Source organism: Uranotaenia lowii, chromosome 3, assembly GCF_029784155.1.
Source record: "Uranotaenia lowii strain MFRU-FL chromosome 3, ASM2978415v1, whole genome shotgun sequence".
In the NCBI taxonomy this organism is placed as follows: Eukaryota; Metazoa; Arthropoda; class Insecta; order Diptera; family Culicidae; genus Uranotaenia; species Uranotaenia lowii.
This window is the reverse complement of record NC_073693.1, coordinates 213,331,115-213,349,717: the sequence shown is the minus strand read 5'-3', so window position 1 is coordinate 213,349,717 and position 18,603 is coordinate 213,331,115. Positions and strand designations below refer to the sequence as shown.

Genomic DNA, 18,603 nt, shown 5'->3' with positions numbered 1-18,603 from the left:
CTTTTAGACCGCGATTTGGCCAATAAGTTCCAGGCCGCTCACAGTACGGTGCGACGAATTTGTCTCCGGGAAGGAATAAGGTCATTCCGAGCCAGCAAACAGCCAAATCGGACGCTGAAGCAGAACAATGTGGCCAGAATCCGTGCTCGAAAGCTGTACGACCAAGTGCTGACCAAGTTCGACGGATGTATTCTGATGGACGATGAGACCTACGTGAAGGCGGACTTTGGGCAAATCCCAGGTCAAAAATTTTATTTGGCGACGGCTCGGGGGGATGTACCTGCAAAATTTAAGCTCGTGTTTGCGGATAAATTCGCCCGCAAGTACATGATTTGGCATGGGATATGCAGTTGTGGATAGAAAACCAAAGTCTTTCTCACTGACAAGACAATGACATCAGAAGTCTACAAAAAAGAGTGCCTACAGAAACGGATTCTGCCGTTTATTCGTGCCCACGACCGTCCAGTAATGTTTTGGCCGGACCTCGCAAGCTGCCATTACAGCAAAACGGTTATGGAATGGTACGCAACGAACGGGGTCAGCGTAATACCGAAGGACCTCAACCCCCCAAACTGCCCCCAGTTCCGGCCGATAGAGAAATACTGGGCAATCACGAAGCGGAGGCTTAAGGCAAAGGGAAAACTTGTTAGGAACATGACTCAAATAAAAAACTGGTGGAATCAAATCGCCAAAACGGTGGACGAAAAGGGTGTGCGCCGCCTAATGTGCCGTGCAATGTGCAAAAAGTTTGATAAAAATATATCATCAGAGTAAAAAGTTATGAAAGTTCAAAGTCAATTTCGTTTATATACAATTAGAAATCCATTCTTAAAAATATTTTCACATAAAAATCTTATCACCTTTGTTTCAGTTTCATTGGGAATTTCTATAAAAAAAAGAGGGAGCAGTATTCTGAAATATTTCAGTTTGAAGAGAACAAACCTTAAAAGTAATCTCCGATTTTACAAACTACACACGGTAGATACTATAGGAAACAGACAGACAAACATTCACTTTTATATATCCGGGGTTATTAGTATAAAAGGATTCTTTTAGTTGACGTACAGGTTTGCGCCGGAGGGGCTCAGATTTGCCCAAAATTTCACTAAAGCTCAGATAAGGCGTGCGATAAAAATGAAGTTTGTTTTGGAGATTTTATCAATTTTGTGTTGTTCTCAGAAATTCAACTATTTATTCGAAAAAAAAAAAATTGTAACCAAAGTTAGAACGTAAACTATCAAGATCTGCCAAGAATCCGTGAGCACTAATAGCTTGTCAAAATTCTATCTAAATACAGCTTCAAAGCTTCTCTGCTTTCTTTTGGTTCTGTGAGCCAGTTTTGGCGAAATGCCAACTGAGGATCAAAAATTAAAATTTTATTAACAAATCTTGTTAACATTAAATAACAGAATAGCGGAGAACATTCTTTATTTAAATATTCTGAAGTCATCCAGTCCTTCAAGAGTTATAGAAGAAATTCTGTTAAAGCATAGCTTTTCAGCAAAAACACAGTATTTTATAACGCCAATGCACAGTGGTCAAAAATGCGAAAATCGTGATCGTTGCTTATAAATTTTTCAGGTCACATTTAAGCTTATTGGTATCTTCGGAGAAGTTTTCTGTTATAGATTTTAGCTCTTTGGTGTCTTCAACAAACTTATTTAAAATCAAATCTTCTACAACTTTGTCTCAAATGTCAAGTTTCTAGAATAATTATTCTCCGAGATATCGGCCAAATAAGAAACTTAACCTCTAAAAATCAGTTTATTAATAATAACTTTTTCCAGTTAATTTTAAGTTTAATAATATGTTCCACAAAGTTGTTTATCTTACTAAAATACACCACTTTGTTGAACATTTCAAGTTTGTAAAATGTGACACTGCAGAGTTATGTTAAAAAGAAACCGAAAATAGGGCTTTTTCACGCCTTATTTCACAAACACCGGGCAACTTCGGGCAGCTCGCTTTAGATGCAAAATGAAGTCAAAGATTTTGTCTACAAGATGCAGGTACAACCGTCTGTATCCACTTGTATCCAAGCGATATACATCAATATTACTTTTCCATATTTGCATTAAAAACAAAAATTTCTTTGAAACTACATATAGCGCATTCTACCACATGTGTTTTCTTCTAGCTTTTACCCTGCGCAATGTCAGAAGCAAAGGTTTAGAAACGCATTTGTATTGTTTATATCTCCAGCTTGTAGAGGATATCTTTTTCTATTGAACACACAATAGCCTGATGCTAATAATACAAATGCTCTTTCAAACCTTTGCTTCTGACATCGCGCAGGGAAAAGTCAAAAGAACACACACGTAGTAGAATGCGCTATATGTGCTTTCATAGAAATCGTTGTTTTTAATGCAAACACGGAAAAGTAATATTGATGTATCTCGCTTGGATACAAGTGGATACAGACGGTTGTACCTGCATCTTGTAGACGAAATCTTTGACTTCATTTTGCATCTAAAGCGGGCTGCCCGATGTTGCCCGGTGTTTGTAAAATAAGGCGTGAAAAAGCCCTATTTTCGGTTTCTTTTTAACATAACTCTGCAATATCACATTTTACAAACTTGAAATGTTCAACAAAGTGGTGTATTTTAGTAAGATAAACAACTTTGTGGAACATATTATTAAACTTAAAATTAACTGGAAAAAGTTATTATAAATAAACTGATTTTTAGAGGTTAAGTTTCTTATTTGGCCGATATCTCGGAGAATAATTATTTTAGAAACTTGACATTTGAGACAAAGTTGTAGAAGATTTGATTTTAAATAAGTTTGTTGAAGACACTAATGAGCTAAAACCTATAACAGAGAAGTTAGAAATTTTATCTCACTTGTAGGGGGATTAATCATAAAAATAATAGTTTTTTATTATAGAGCTGATTTTACTGACAAATTTCTCCGAAGACACCAATAAGCTAAAATGTGACCTAAAAAAGTTATAAGCAACGATCACGTTTTTCGCATTTTTGACCACTGTGCAATGTGTGCTATGTAATTCATTTAACAGATGCGATATTCAATCAATTTAAAAAAAAGAATATTTCGTTTAAAAAATCAAATCTACCCGAGCAGACTTTGTGAAATTTGCGACCTAATCAAGACCCCTCCCCCGGCATGTATTGTACAATAATTTAAAAAAAACAGGAGAGATAATTTCAATAATTGAATATTTTACTAGGTATTATGAGTGTCCAAAACTTTCAGACGTGCTAATGTAAAATTCAAGGTTCTCGCTTAATTTTATTGGAAAGTTGCTCAAGTCCTAACTACATGAAACTTCAAAAAAATGTTTAGAGAAACAGCTTTTCGAAAGCGAGGCAAACAAAATCAGCACCGGTTTTTTTTCGGTATTATGTGTTTAAAAATGGGTTACCTATTAAACTTTTTTGGTTGCATTGAAATGTGAAATTCGTACTGACGTTATCTGTCGTCGATTTCTTACTGTGTAATTTTTTTTATTTTATCAACGACTTCAAAACAAAAAACTAAGACTTTTCGAGTCACAATGTTACAGCTTCAATTGGATAATGGCCAAAACGGCTTCAAGGCTCATTTTTATTTGTTCTCTCAGAATGAATAAACTAACCAAACTCAGAATAAAACAGCCAAACGAAAAAAACGAACCTCCATTCCGAGAAGTATCGGATTAAAGAAAGTGCGCTCTGTTGTTTGTTATGCTGCTTGCTGCAGTAGTGGCCCCAAAAGCGAATCAAAAATAGCGGTAACGATGTGTTATTGTTTTCAAACAAATCCTTGTCATCATCATCGTCAGTCAGCCAGCTTCCCAAGCGAAAGAAAGAAGAGAATATGTGCAGGAAAAAAAATGCCTCCAGCACAAGGTTTTCATTCTAACTTACATTCACGAAAGGAAAGAAACTCTGTAGGGTGGCAGGAAGCCAAACTCTTTTTTTTTCACACCCCCTTTTGTTGTTGCTTCTTAGTGGCTCGGCTCTTATAGTAGGATCAGCTTTTGATACAGCTGCTGGGAAACAGATGGGGATAAAAAGGAAGTGTGGAAGACCACCGAAAGGAAGCAACAAAAAAAAAAAAATGGCGCATGTGCATGGCAGTTGGAACGCGCTTCGCCTTGCCCCAAGTGCGCAAAATCGGGAACGGTCAGTTGCCTTCACAGTTACCTACTGATGGGAGCCTTCCGGGGCCCATTCTTTCGGTTCCGGTGCGAGGCAATGTGATTATTCTTTCTTTCAACTGTTTGAAAGGTTCTGCTCCGATCACAAGCGTCAGCGGAATTCTGTGTTTGGGTTTGGATGAAACCGTTGAAATAATGTTTTTTTGGCTCAGTTTTTATAAATCTGGTTAAAATTCACAAGCTGCCGTGTAGATAATTGACCTTAATCAGCTGTATGTTTTTTTTTTCGTTTCCAAACTACTTCCAACGACAAAACGTTAGCAGCTCAAAGCCGTACCTACACAAAGTATCAATGTTATAAGTTATGTTCGACGGTTTATGTCGGAAAAAAAAATCTTCAATAAGACTTTAACTAACTTAAAGTAAACACTTTGAAGCATATTTTCCTAAACATTTATCTGCTCAAGAGGTTCAGAAACCAAATATTTTGATTACGATCCAAGTGAAATAGTTTTAAGTATTTGCGACGCCCATGGAATCCAAAAAGCATGGGTAAAAAAGAAAAGAGAACGTTGAATCATCGGGGGGAAGTTAGTTGAAGGTATCCCGAAGTAGCTGTGCATGCGAGAACGGACCCTTCGACGAGGTAGAAATTCACTCCTATAACAAACCTTCCTACAATATGCCGTCCCATTAGGCCAGCTGTTATCGTGCCCGTTGTTGGACAAATCGAGAGAATGAAAAAAAACGCCTATACATGAAGCATTTATTTACGCCTTTTCTCACTAGTATTTCCCCGTTTGTGTTTGCTCACATGCTTTCTTGTTGATAAACAGTTCAAAGTAGGAATAACAATAAAAAAACATGAGCCAACGGCTACGCTACGTGTATTAATAAACTTAATATGTATGGCTAAACTAAAAAAAGATGCACTTCGTGCTTGGCTTAAGATTAGACTTCTATAGTATGTACTTCTACCTCTACTATCTACTCCTATCAGTGAGGCGCTTTTTTTTTCTTACATAATTGTTGTGGAGAAACATGATAAACAGGCCTTTCTGCCGCCGCGCTTCTAGTTTCAGACACACGCATTGCACTATCATTTCGAAAGTTCAGAGATGGTGAAATTTACATGTACCATCAGAGCTGCTATTGCGCTAGGCAGCAGCCATTGTCAAGAGTCAAGTCCATGAAATACGAAAAACAGACTTACAGAACTTTGAAATGTCGAAGAATGCTAATAGAATTCCTTGAAATTGATTTTAAACTACATAGAAAAAAAGGAACACAATAGGACCCATAAAAGGAAATCACCAACTATGTAACTACAAATTCAACATCGTTTTAAATTTGTGTTGGTCTAACTGGAAAAAGCCTACTGGATGTACTTCCCCAATGCAATTTCTTGTTGTTTCAGAGGACCAATAATAAAATTATAGTGTTTTTATGTGTTTATAGTGTATGTTCTTGCGATTGCATTTTCCGGAACCAGTGATACTCTAATTTTTTATTTATATAATACCTTGAAACTCATATTATGATAAGGGGCATTTTTTTATGATTTAACAATTTACGCCGAGGGTCTTCAAATTTTACCTTAAATTTCAAATTTTGATAGTGTTTGCCAAATCATTAAACAGCGCATCAGAACGCATCAAAATTTTATCAGCTTTTGGAATAAAATGTATAAAAAACCATCTGATTCTTTATCCCGCTTTGATAACACTTTTGCTTTGTGTGGGACCTGCATATGTGAGTGCAGTTGTTCGAGAAATGTTTATTTATAAGGCAAAATTAGGGAAAATACGTTTTCACTGCCATTTTATGATTTCCGATGATATATGACACAGTTATATGCAATTGATAAATGGTTTAGTTTTATTTATGAAAAAATCTAACCTCAAATATCTCGAATGTAAGGTTAGCACCGGTTATCCGCGTTATTCGAGCCTCCCATTCTATACCAAATCCATGTAAAGTTTTGATTTGTCACCGCGATATATGGTTATGATTTTTAATCTTTGTTTTCGGCGTGATTAACACTTAATAAACCGACACTTTATATACACCTTTTTATACCGCCGGGGGTCAATTGACCCCTAACACTTTTTCCGCTAAAACTCTCTTGTTTCTCAACCAATTTTTACAAAATTTATAGTTTTGGAAAGCTTGTAACTTGACTCAAATGTGATTTTTAGACAATGTTCAGCAACAATCTTTAACTTTAAAGTTATTTCAAGTCTAAAAGAAAAAAAACCGAAAAAACATGCTTCGGGAAAAAGGCTGTAAGGCAGTTATTAAGGGCTTGAACAACAATTCACTTAGTGCCTTAGAAAGCTGAAGTTAGAAGCTATTTGTGGCATTGACGTAAAGTTGACGTAATTTGTGACATTAAGGCATCATTAGATTTAAAAAACACGAAAAACAGAGTTCTTGGCGGGTATTAAAAGTTAGCTGTTTTTAGAAATTTTTATCAATCTGCATTTTCTGAGACTATTCTTACACTTAAATTCGGCTTTGTACTAGATTTTTAGTATGTTAGCCCAACTATGTATATGCATAAGAAAGGGAATTTCGTACCGGTTCGGGTAATGTATTGGCGGTGCAAAATATGATAAATATATTTCTGAAAGTAAATCCACAAATGCTTGCGTGTTGTTGCCTATCTAGAATTTCTGCTGACTTTTCAAGATTCAGAAAGTACTTCACTGTTTTTATCATATTTTTTAGGCACCGCAATTTCAATAAAATTACATCTCTAGAACCGGTATGAAATGTTCATTTTTTTGTACATAGTTTTATAGCGATAGCATTGCGTTAAAATACTCAAAATCCTGTGCAAAGTTGAATTTCGTTGCTAGAATGGTCTGAGAAACTGCACACTCATTAAAAGTTCGAAAAACAGCTACCTTTGAATCGTTGTCAAACATTCTGTGTTTCGTGTTTTTTTTTTTAAACTAAAGATTCCAAAATGTTACAAATTACGTCAATTTTCCAATCCATTTTTCAAAATTTTTCTATTGTTACTTGAACAGCTTTGGAGGCTGACTCATCAAAAAGTACGGGTTTCACACAACTTTTTTTAACATTTTTTGGGCCCATGATGTTGAGAAATTTAAAAAAAATATATCCATACGTGCAACATATAGTTCCTTACTTCAGCTTTCTCAGGCATTGAGTGAATTTTTGTTCGAGCTCTTAATAACTGCCTTACAGCCTATTTCCCGATACATGTTTTTCGGATTTTTTTTCATAGACTTTCACTTCCAAATTGTTGCTCAACTATATTTGAGTTACATTACAAAACTATAAATTTTCTAAAAATCGGGTAAGAAACAAGAGAGTTTTAGCGAAGAAAGTGTTAGGGGCTAATTGACCCTCGGCGGTATAAATAGGTACACCACATACGTTTTTCGAAATCTACAAACTTTTAAAAAAATATTTTAATGAAAAAATAAGTGCATTTTGAAAATAAATAAAGTCATGAAGAAAAATTGGTGAAAAAACAATTATAATAGTAGTTATAGTCATTTGAAAAAAAATGTCATTTGATCCCCTCCGGTACGTTCAGTTAGTGTTAAAGTCTCAATCCATGAATATATTTACTGAGCTATGCGTCTGGATAATATGCAAAATCAAAGCAAAAGGATTGTCATTCTAATCCGAGGTGGTCCTTTTTCCGGCTAACTCGAATAAGCCGGGTTCAACTGTACCTATATTTAAGACGAACATGATTTTAAATTATGGGAAAAATCTGAAGACCCACGGCTTAAAGCCTTCAGATATTAAAAAAAATCCTCAAAAATAACGAAGAACAATGAAATTGGAAATTGGAATACAAATTGTGCAAATGTCATCAAATGTAAAAAATAACTCCGAGACTTCAAGATCCATGATCAAAGTTCAACAAAATACAAAAATTGAAATAATCGTTCATACAGAAATTGGTATGCAGAGTGAATAAAGAATCACAAAAAAAAAAATATAAATTTTCATCATATTAACAAACGAATGGAATAAGATAGTACACTCATTGAGCTTAAAAAATCGGAGTAAAGCGTAAAATAAAATTTTATTCAGTTATTAAAAGTGTAATGGAATTTATTGTTATATTTTTCGCAAATGTTCCCATCTAGAATTAACAATCATAATGGAAATAAAGCTATGGAATGAATATTTCAACTCAATTTTTCCAAATTAGACTATGAATTTCTAAACACACTAACAAAAACTACTGAGATTAATATTTATTATCGCATACCTCAACCGACTACTTCACTATGCTTATCGGCTCAAAATTTTCGCCATACCGAGCTGCCTTTTTTAAAATAAATATCGGATTCATATGTATGATTAAGTTTTTTTTAATCCATGTATTGGTATAGTATTAACGTTCATATTTGAAAATGCTAACACGAATACAGTCCCCCCACAATCATTAGTCACTTAACGTATCCCTCCACAACAAAATGTTCGTTTACTCGGGTGTTAGTAGATCAAATATCAAGCATTGCATGAATTTCAGTCATTCAATTCTTCCTCTTTGAGTTCAAATATGTTTTTCATTGAAAGCTTGTTTCAAAATAACATAATTTACCGAAACAGTCAACGTTTTTCAAAACCACAATTATGGGTCAGTATTGAAGACCGTAACAATTATTAGTCAAATTGCTCACAATTATTAGTCACATAGAAGTCCATGGCAACACCCGAAAATCAACATGGAAATCATCATGTTTCTGGCAAACATTCAGGGGCATTCTTGGATAGTATAAATTCAAGGGGCATTTGGGTAGAGCTATAGCAACCAAGAACTGTTTTGCTTTGCTAGCAAAAAAGTGACCCATGATTGTGTGAAATTTGGTGGTTGCTGTAACAATTATGGGTAAATTTTATTTTGCAAATATTATTTAAATTTCGCGTTTTATTCGCTCTGTTTCATTTATAAAATGTTAACTCGTCCTTTGTGCTCACATGAGACTTATTTATTTTGTTGGAATTTTTTAAATACCCGCATAAGGGGCTTAACGGTTCAAGATGTCAACCTTATAACATTGGAAATTTGTGCGATAGTTCAACAGATAATAGTTAACGTATGACAAAAACTATTCAAACAGCAATTTTCTGTTATCAAGCGCACATATAATATTTTTAATGCATTTTGATGATACTATCGATAAATTAAAAAATATAATATGCAATAATTTCATTGAGTTTAGCAGCAAATCAGCAGCTCAAATGCTCGGTGACTAATGATTGTGTGTGACCCATGATTGTGGGGGGACTGTATAAATCGGAATACAAACCTTTGAATATTTTTCACTGTAGATAAAATATTCCAGAGTACTCCGTTTCTAATTTTTTTTAATACAAATTCTTTTTTTTATCATTAAATTCAGATTGAATCAGGCTAACATAAAAATAGAAAGAGGCAATGATTTTTGATTGTCTTTGCAAATTTTGGTATTAGTAGTACTCATACCGTTTAGTGGAAATCCATTTTTTCGGCGAAGACATTTTATGTTCGTCACTGTACATTATTGATTTTGAAAGAACATCAGGAACATTGTCATTCCTGTAAAATTATAAGAGATTTAAATTGAAACAAACATTTCAGGATATATTCAAACAACATTCTAGAAATGTTTGTAAGGTATAGCTTAAGCTTGCCAGATTGCCCGGTTTTATCCAGACTTGCCCGGATATTTGACACAAAACTTAGCAAAAGTCCGTCCGGCTCGGTTGCCCAAATTTCGTTGAAAATAGCCCGGATTCATTTGCTTTATATGATAAATCTAACAAAAACTCATACTTGATCATACAAATTTTTGAGTTTTGCGTCCTAAAACGATTTTTTGAGCAAGTTTTATCGAAATAACCATGAACGGTTTTTTGGAAGCCTGAAATCCGATCTAGAACTGCTGATGTGTTTTGATGAAATAAAAAGTGTTATCTTCTTAATTTTGACTGAATAATTTCAAGGTTTTGACCAAATTTGCCCGATTTTTAGGTTTAGAATTTTGAAAGGAAATGCCCGGATTTTGCCAGGTTTTTAGATAAAATTGCCCGAATTTTTCCGGTCCGCGGATAGAACCGGGAAAGTAGCCTTATAATAGTCGTTAGAGAAAAAAATAATTGTAAAGTTTGGTTGAACGAAACAAAGATGTAAAAATTAATTCCTAAATTATGAAAAATATTTCATCCGAAGACTGCATATTGATAAGAGTTAAGATAAAAAAAGGCATTAGGCTTCAAAAATGGGCTAACTTTTTTAAGGATGGTATTCATCACTGTTAATGAAGCGTCAATATGTTCGACCGCCCCGACTAATTAACAGTGATGGATACCATCCTTAAAAAAGTTAGCCCATTTTTGAAGCCTAATAACTTTTTTATCTTAACTCTAATCGATATACAGTCTTGGGATGAAATATTTTTCATAATTTAGGCTTTAGGAAAAACCGTTTTTGAAAGAAATCGGTTGACGGGAACAAAAGTTATTGTTGAAAAACTGGTTTTTCATGTTTCTCCCGAACAAAATGTCTCAAAATCCCATACAAACTTAAGGCTCGTTGAGCGACCCCTTCCCGTGATCCAATCTGGCCCAAATTTGGCATGAGATCTTGTACTAGGCCTAGGATCAATTTTAGTCTGCAGCGCATAACTTTTTCAAAAGTCGGGTCATATGGGGCACTCTAGCCTACATCCCTGGGTGAGAAGTTTGTTATGAGAACTATCGACCGCGAAGAAATCTAAATCTAGAATCACCAAAATTCGACACTACATATCTCAAACATGCTGGACCAAAGTGTTCAATTTTGTAGAACATAGTTACATTATTAAACTTGAAAATAACATTTGTGTTATGCTTCTAAGAGTAGCACATTAGCAGCAAGCGATAAAAAACTTGGATTGTTCCATAGTTTCACCAAAATTTAGTATTTGTGTTTGTTGTTCGATTTAACAAGAAATTTTGATAAAAAAAAACATGCGCTTCTCTGTCAATGAAACAACATTTACTCACGTCTATTCGTGCTTCAAAAGATCGTTGAGTCGATGCATGTGAAATAATTTTATAATTTGAAGTCTACGAAAATCTGCAAAATGGACATAAAAAAACACTGTAAACAAACTTTGGTAAAATTTTGTTACAGCTTTGAGACGCTTCTCTAAAATAATAGAGAAAGATAGAATTTCAGTGCTCAATTTACAAAATCAGGAATTTGGAAATGAGAAAAATAGAAAACAGGAATGAGGAGACATTTGGAATTCAGATACCTACATATATTTTACGAAATTCAGTTATGCGTTTTTCGTTTCAGCGAAAGGTTTTCATAAAGAAGACAGAACACAGGAATTGAAATGTTAAACCTGTTTTTCGTCATTTGGTTTTCAAAATATAATGATGAAAATTCAGAATTTTGTTTTCGTAAAAATCAAATAAGAGTTTAGTAGTTCTAATTTTGTTTCTCAAAATTTAATAATTTAATGATTTTTTTAATATTTTTAAAATTTTAGCTAGAAATGAAAAAAAAAACACGTAAAAATAAAATAATATCGTAAGAACAATTTGAAATTAGACCATCTATAGATGTAACTATAGTTATAACTCTGAAAGTGCTTTCGTATTTCATGGACCCGGCCTCAAAGCCACATTTCCTCGGTATCAAAAACCGCTCCCTAGGAAACTCATTTTCTCACGTTCTCTTATCATCCGCGTGTGTAGACGACAACGAGGACGCTTAGCATCAACAGCCGTGTGCCACCTTTGAGAACCGACAACTCCCGCAAACACGACGCAATTCTTGGAGAAGCGCCTTTCATCGAGCTGGACGGTACGATTTGGTGCGTTGATGATTACCCTACTGGATGCATGTGTACAGCTGAAGTTTGGGAACCGTGCGTGAATCAGCCCGTCAGAATTCTGACCGGTACCCACTGGACGTGTCGTGGTCATCATTAACGTGAAGTGAATGTTCTGACGTTTCCGGTTTTCCCTTGACGGAAGTGAGGGCACACCAGCTAGAGAGTGAAGCCAGGGGTGCTGAATCTCTTTGTGCGCCGTGTACTGGTGAATGTGAATCAGAATAATTCATTTCATAAACACACATTTGGTGTTTCGGTTTGGGAACGACAGCATAACTTTGTACCATAGAAAATATTGTTCCGTGTTTAGGCTGATTCTGTTATCTGCCATTTAGTATTGACACACACCCATACATATAACTGTACGTTTCGGCGCTAGTTTTATCACGTGCTCGTTTCCACGTTTTCCGTCTGTGACTTTGTAACGCGTACTCGTGTGCGGGTATCGATCGCGGTTCCCAATCTATCGATGTGTAGTCTTTTATCAACGGAAATCGCTTATGAATGAACATTAGACCCATCCACCAAAACATTTCGTGTTGTGAACAGTAGTGACTGGAGCCTCTGTAGCATGAAACGTGCTCTTAAAGTTAACCATTTTTCTCTTGAACGTGAGTGAAATTACGAAACAAAGCAAAAAGAACATCACAAACCAGACGACAACGAGTGAAAAACAAACATCTTGAAATATAAACAATTCATATACACAAGTGTAGGGAAAACAAAAACTCCGATCGTAGAAACCCGCAAGACAAGGGAAAAGACAGAAGAAAAAAAGATTTACAAATATCAACAAAACAACGCACAAGCAACTTTAAAATATAGCAGCCATCTCGCACGCAAACGCCAAAATCATCCTCATCAGAATCATGAATCCGGGTGGCCACTCGGGGACGTCGAGGCGACCATACTCCCGGGGAGCCATTGCCAGGAATCGGTCCCGGATGCCGTTTTCGCCTCATCATCATCACCATCATCACAACAACGGCCATCACGGGCATGGCCATTCCAACAACCGGAACTACGGCGGTGGCGGCGGCCCGAATGGTGGTGGCCAGTCGTGGTACAACAACAACAACAGTAACAACAACGGGGCCATTGGAAATGGCAACGGGAATAATAACAGCAACAAAGACATGGAGAACAGCTTCAACTATGGGTGAGTAGTGCGTTCTAAATACTAGGTATAGGTATAACTGCGTCTTTAGTAGACCAAACTCAAAATATGACGATGGGGTCGAAAACTGCGACGTTGAATCGCGAAGCAGACTGGAGAGAAAAAAATATGTCCATGAAACCAAAGGATAAATGCACGCATCCTACCATTTGTTGAACTCTTGCGCGTTTGTGTAGATAAGCACCATGTCAAAACCGAACCCGTATGCAGGGGACAGCACATCATTATCGTGGTACCTTCTTTAGAGAATCCTATCTGTTTCGTCGTTTCGTATTGACATCATGTTTATCTGCAGCAAGTAAGAGTAAATAATCACCTATCAGTCGGTTCATTTCGATCTGTTCCGTCGGTGACGAGTAGCGTTGTCAGTTCGAAGCCCCGTCGTCATAGTCTTGCCTGCTAGTAGAACCATTTAATTGTAAGGAATGAAGAGATTAACTTTAAAAGACAACTTTGGAAATCATATCTCGCACGTGATGGTTGGGAAATCTAATCGATGGAGCTCTTATTAAAACCAAAAAAAAAAATCAACAACAGACCGTAGTGATTAATTTTAGTTTAAATCGTTGACTTTGTTTGTAAACTTTATTTGGTTCTAGTAAAAACAAAACTTAGACTCTTCTCTCAGGAAAAAATGTTAGTCAGTGTGTCGTTACGAGACACGGGTGATTTTTGCCTTGAATTCATTTCTGTTTCTGAGCTATCGAGTTTCTTGGAGCTTCAGTTACAATAGATTATTACAAGTTTAGCGAATAACCCTATAAAATGCCAATTATTTGTGCAAAAAGAAAATAACCTTCATTTGTTTGAAATTGAATACGAGCATTGGCGGTTGCTGAGAAACAATTCCCTTTTTTGGATAATTTAAATGAAAACACGATGTCCAAATTAATTTTACTACATTTTGATTCGCCAGGACTGGATATGACCAATTTAATGGAAATATAAAAATAGCTGCTTTTCTTTTGTCTTCAACTGTACCTTATCTATTTTTGGTATTTTATATTGAAATGTGCTGGTAAATTATATGAATTCTGGGTGTCGAATTGAACAGTGTTTCATTTTTTTTTTTAAGATTCAATTACTGTTGAAATAAAATATTCAACGCAGGTTTGAATGGTGGAATAGAGTAGTGATGCGCAAGTGCTTAAGAGCCGCTCATTTGAACCGAATCTTCAAAAAGAACGAATCAACCGTGGCTCTTAAAAACCGCGGTTCGAAAATAAAAAAAAAAGCCATGGCTCGTCGCTCAAAACAACACTACTAGTAGAAAAACTTACCCGCTGCCCAAAGTAGAATGCAAAACGCAAGAACTGAGAGAGGAGAGCCGTCCGTTCTTTAGAATCAAAAGAACTGCAGTTCGAGCGAGCCATGGTTCATTCGGTCTTTCCAAAAGAGCTGGTTCAAATAAGCAGCTCTTGGTTGCTCTCCCATCACTAAGCAAGTAACACAAACTGAAGAGCCGAGAACAGCAGTTCTTTCGAACCAAATGAGCCTTCGTGGTTCAAAAAGGAGTCTTAGCACGGCCACGGTTTAAACAGAACCGAAAAGAGAATGGCAAGCGAGCCGTTCATTCGATCGAATCGAACGGCTCTCTAAAATCCGCTCTTGCCGTTCAGATTATTAACCAGAGTTGAGCTGGGAGTAGCGGCTCTTTCGAACCTCGGCTCTTTTCGAACCGTGGCTCTTTTTCGAACCGTGGTTCTTTTTCGAACCGTGGTTCTTTTTCGAGCCGTGCCTTGGCTCTTTTTTGAACAACCTACCACGGCTCTTTAGGTTCAAGAGAACAACCGCTCAAATGAACCGGCTCATTGATTTGAGCGAACTGAGACGTCCTTCCCTAGAATAGAGTCAATTCTCTATTCAATGCTTCAGTAAGGTCCTTACATAGCTAAATTCTACACAAGCGATTGCTAGTTCCGTCTGTGATCGTCAACAGACAAATTGAGCAATCGTGGGTTTCAACACCTTCCTTCAATTCGGATTGAGAATTTTGAATAGCATCGTCGATTTTCGAGCTTCCCCGTAATACCAACTTCTTCCAGCCATCCGCAGTAGTCGTCATCCCGCTTGGCTGTGGAGTCGAAAATGAGGTAAGCTCGATGAGAAACCTTCCCCAAAGTGCCAGATTGCTCTTCCAGCAGTTGAATGCGAGCTCACGCATGCTGAACGCAGCGTAACACCACACCACGAGAATAACCCTTTCGGTGACCATCCTATCTCCGCTCCTGGCTAATTCAGCAGCTTGACTGTTCGACCTCTACAGCCCGGTTGCGGATCCTGGGACTCCTTCCGGTCGTTGGACGTGACGGCTTCGAGAGTAACCTTCTAGATCCGGGAACCTCTCCGGACTCAACCTCTGGCGAAACCTCCTGGCTGGCCTGGGACATCTCGCTGGCGGTCCTCTGGCTACTGGGGCTGGCTTTTTTGCGCTGGTCGCTGGTAAACTTGCTAACCGAAAGTGTTGAGAGTATCCCTAACTCGTTTTCCCATTTTCCAGGCGTATCTGGGCCCATAACCTGTTGAAATAAAAAATTCAACGCAGGTTTCAGTGGTGGTATAGAGTCAATTCTTTATTCATCGCTTCAGTAAGGTCCTTCCTTACACAGCTACACTCTAGACTAGCGATTGCTAGCTCCATTAGTGATCGTCAACAGGCGGATTGCCAATCGTGGTTTTTTATAAGACTTACTTCCAAAACAGGCTTTAACGCCTAAAAGCAATCAAGCAAGTTTTAAACCCAAGCAACCAAAAGTCCCACACTAACATAAACACGGGATTCCGAAGTTCACATTTGGCTGCAAACAGGTTTCACGGGATTTCCAGGTACCTACCCATGTTACGTAAAAGTAACTCAGAAAATTACATCGCTGGTGAGAGGCTGGTGAATTTCATTGCGGCCTGGATAGCAGTGGTTCAATTCCCAACATGTTTGTAACTATCTTTGTTATTAAATCTGAAAAAAAACATTGAAATCAATGAAATAAACCTAGATAGACCGGCAATCTGACATCTGATTGTCAGATCAAGCATTGTATTCAGACAGCAACGAAAGCTGATTAAGCTTCTATGAACCCTTTTAAAGGGAATTCTGGTTGCTTGAGATAAGGATACTGGCAAATATTTTGAGTTAAGGATGTTAGAAACGTAGTTCGGTAAATTTTCTTCCAGCCCAGGCCAGTTTTCACAAAAATTACTAAAAAAATGTGATGTATAAGTTTAAGACTTTTCTTACTTATTTTAAATAAACGACTATCGAAATGTAGACCAATGCTGTAGAGCGATTTGTGAAAACAGGTTTCAAACAAAGCCGCTAAAGCCTATGAAAAAATTATTTAAATTAACACTTTTTGAGAGATTTTTGAGAGTTTTTATGAAGAAGTTATCTGTCGTCTGGAATGTAAGACTACCAAATTTTACTTATTTTTTCCTGTTTTGGAATATGACATGAGAAATACATTTGATCATGAAAATATTATCGGAAAATCTTTTTTTTTTTAATCAGAAACAAGTTTATATTAAATCGTAAAATTGTGTGTTCAAGTTGCTACCCAGCAAACACATTTGTAGGTGTATTTTTCAACAACTTAAATACATTATAGAATGATAGTATAAAACTAGAAAAAACATCATTTACCCATTAAATAGAAGGCGAAATACATATTTCTAACTTCTGGCTGAAGCGATAAGAACTATACGAATTCGATGATATATTCGACACCAAATTCGTACATCCTGAAAGAGTGCAAAAGAGCGCGCAAGTTAGCATCAGATCTTCAAAGTATGCAAACCTGCTGCTTCTCTCATTGGACAATTCTTTCAAATACGCAATCTGGGGCGGGATTATGGAACTCGAGAAACAATCGAGTTTCGTTCGATTCGACCGACTTTGGCATTACCGATCTTGAACGAGCTCGATTCGAATGGAACGTTTCGAGATGATCTACTACCCGGTTTACTCGAAATCTAGTATGGTAAAATTTAGAACTCGAACGAGATACGTAATACAGATTCTAATTCGATTCGAGTTAAAACTCGAAACGAGTATCTCGAATCGAATAGGATTCATAATTTCACCCCTGATTTTTAGCAATCTGGTAACACTGCAAGTTGCAGAGAGAACAACAAGACTGTTTTTTTCACTTATCTGCAAATATGGCGCACTTTTTATCATATCTGATTTAATCCGACTTTAAGTAACTACTTTTACGATCGTTTACTTATTTGGTAGGGATTGCGATCCGCATTAACATTATTGACGGCTTTAGCTATCGTGAGCTCGTAAATTGATGATTTTTATATCAACAGTTGTGTAATTAAATGAAAAGTCCAACAATTCCTTCCAATGTTCTTACGCAAGTGGCATTATTCAAATCTTTTTTAAAATTGAAATTTTGGCCATATACTGTTCGAAAACTTTGAAATTTTTTGCTAGTCTTTTCTGTTATTATGATATTGGGTGATTATATTTTAATTTTATTTTTAATTCTTTAAGAAGTTTTTTTTTGCGAATGTACTTCCAAAGGATTTCAAATTTCTAGTTTTGATTTTCCAGCACGTTTTGCTTATTTTTTCATTATGACCTAGGTTCTAGCCAAAACCTTTTCAAAGACATTCTGTATCGTGTAAATTGATATGATTGTTTATATACCTCCATCGAACTTTACAGTGGACCTTCACTTGCCAGATATGATTTCTCAACGTTGTTATAAACATTAAATCATTGATATTTCTCCTAGTTGATAAGATTAAGAAAATCGTAAGGCTTAAATCAAACACACCAGAGACGATTGTTCAATCGATAATCTCCCAAATCAAATAATTAAAAAAAAACATTTTCTCGAAGTCCGTTCTATTCACACCGTGGTTTTGGTTTATACGTTTGTGTTAGTGTAATTTGCTAATGATCGAGCTGTGCGTTTACAATATATTTAATCGGAGTATGGAGTTCAGTCACTATTTTTCAAGCGCAACAACCTTCCCGAACAGTTTGTTATTTAATATTTTTTTAAAACATGAATGCATTCTGGTACTTTGTATGGAGATGGAGCATTTTTGCGTCAGTGTTATCTATTATTTTGAAGCTACTCCCCTTCCCCATATTTTTTTTTGGTAGAGTATGAAACCCACATATGCAGCTGACTTTCTTCATTAATGCCACAATACCAAGCAAACGAACGAATGGTACCGCGCCCCATCCCATGCTTTTCTCTAAAATTAATCCAGCAGAACAACAAATTCGCTGTTTTCTTTGTACCATACTTTTTTACCTACTACCTTGACATAGTATTGTTCAACTTTATGCATCCCAAATTACAATGCGCCTTTTGTTTGTTTTCATTTGGAACACACACGATCATTCAATAGAGGAACGGTGATGACGATTGAAGCAAAAAAAAAATGGTTCACATATTTTTGGTAACTTGTTTCATTCAGGAACATTCTCACACAATTCCGAG

At 36.3% G+C, this 18,603-nt stretch overlaps 1 protein-coding gene across 5 annotated transcripts in view; it reads left to right on the top strand.

Moving 5' to 3' along the window:
• LOC129752051 (E3 ubiquitin-protein ligase RNF38) overlaps positions 1–18,603 on the top strand; it is a 91,383-nt gene that overhangs the window by 43,572 nt on the left and 29,208 nt on the right. For all 5 annotated transcript variants that reach the window (XM_055747845.1, XM_055747844.1, XM_055747841.1 and 2 more), the window contains one exon: positions 11,828–13,126. In XM_055747845.1, the coding sequence (XP_055603820.1) occupies positions 12,837–13,126 (290 nt within the window). In that variant the 5' untranslated portion in view covers positions 11,828–12,836. The remainder of the gene's footprint in view (positions 1–11,827; positions 13,127–18,603) is intronic.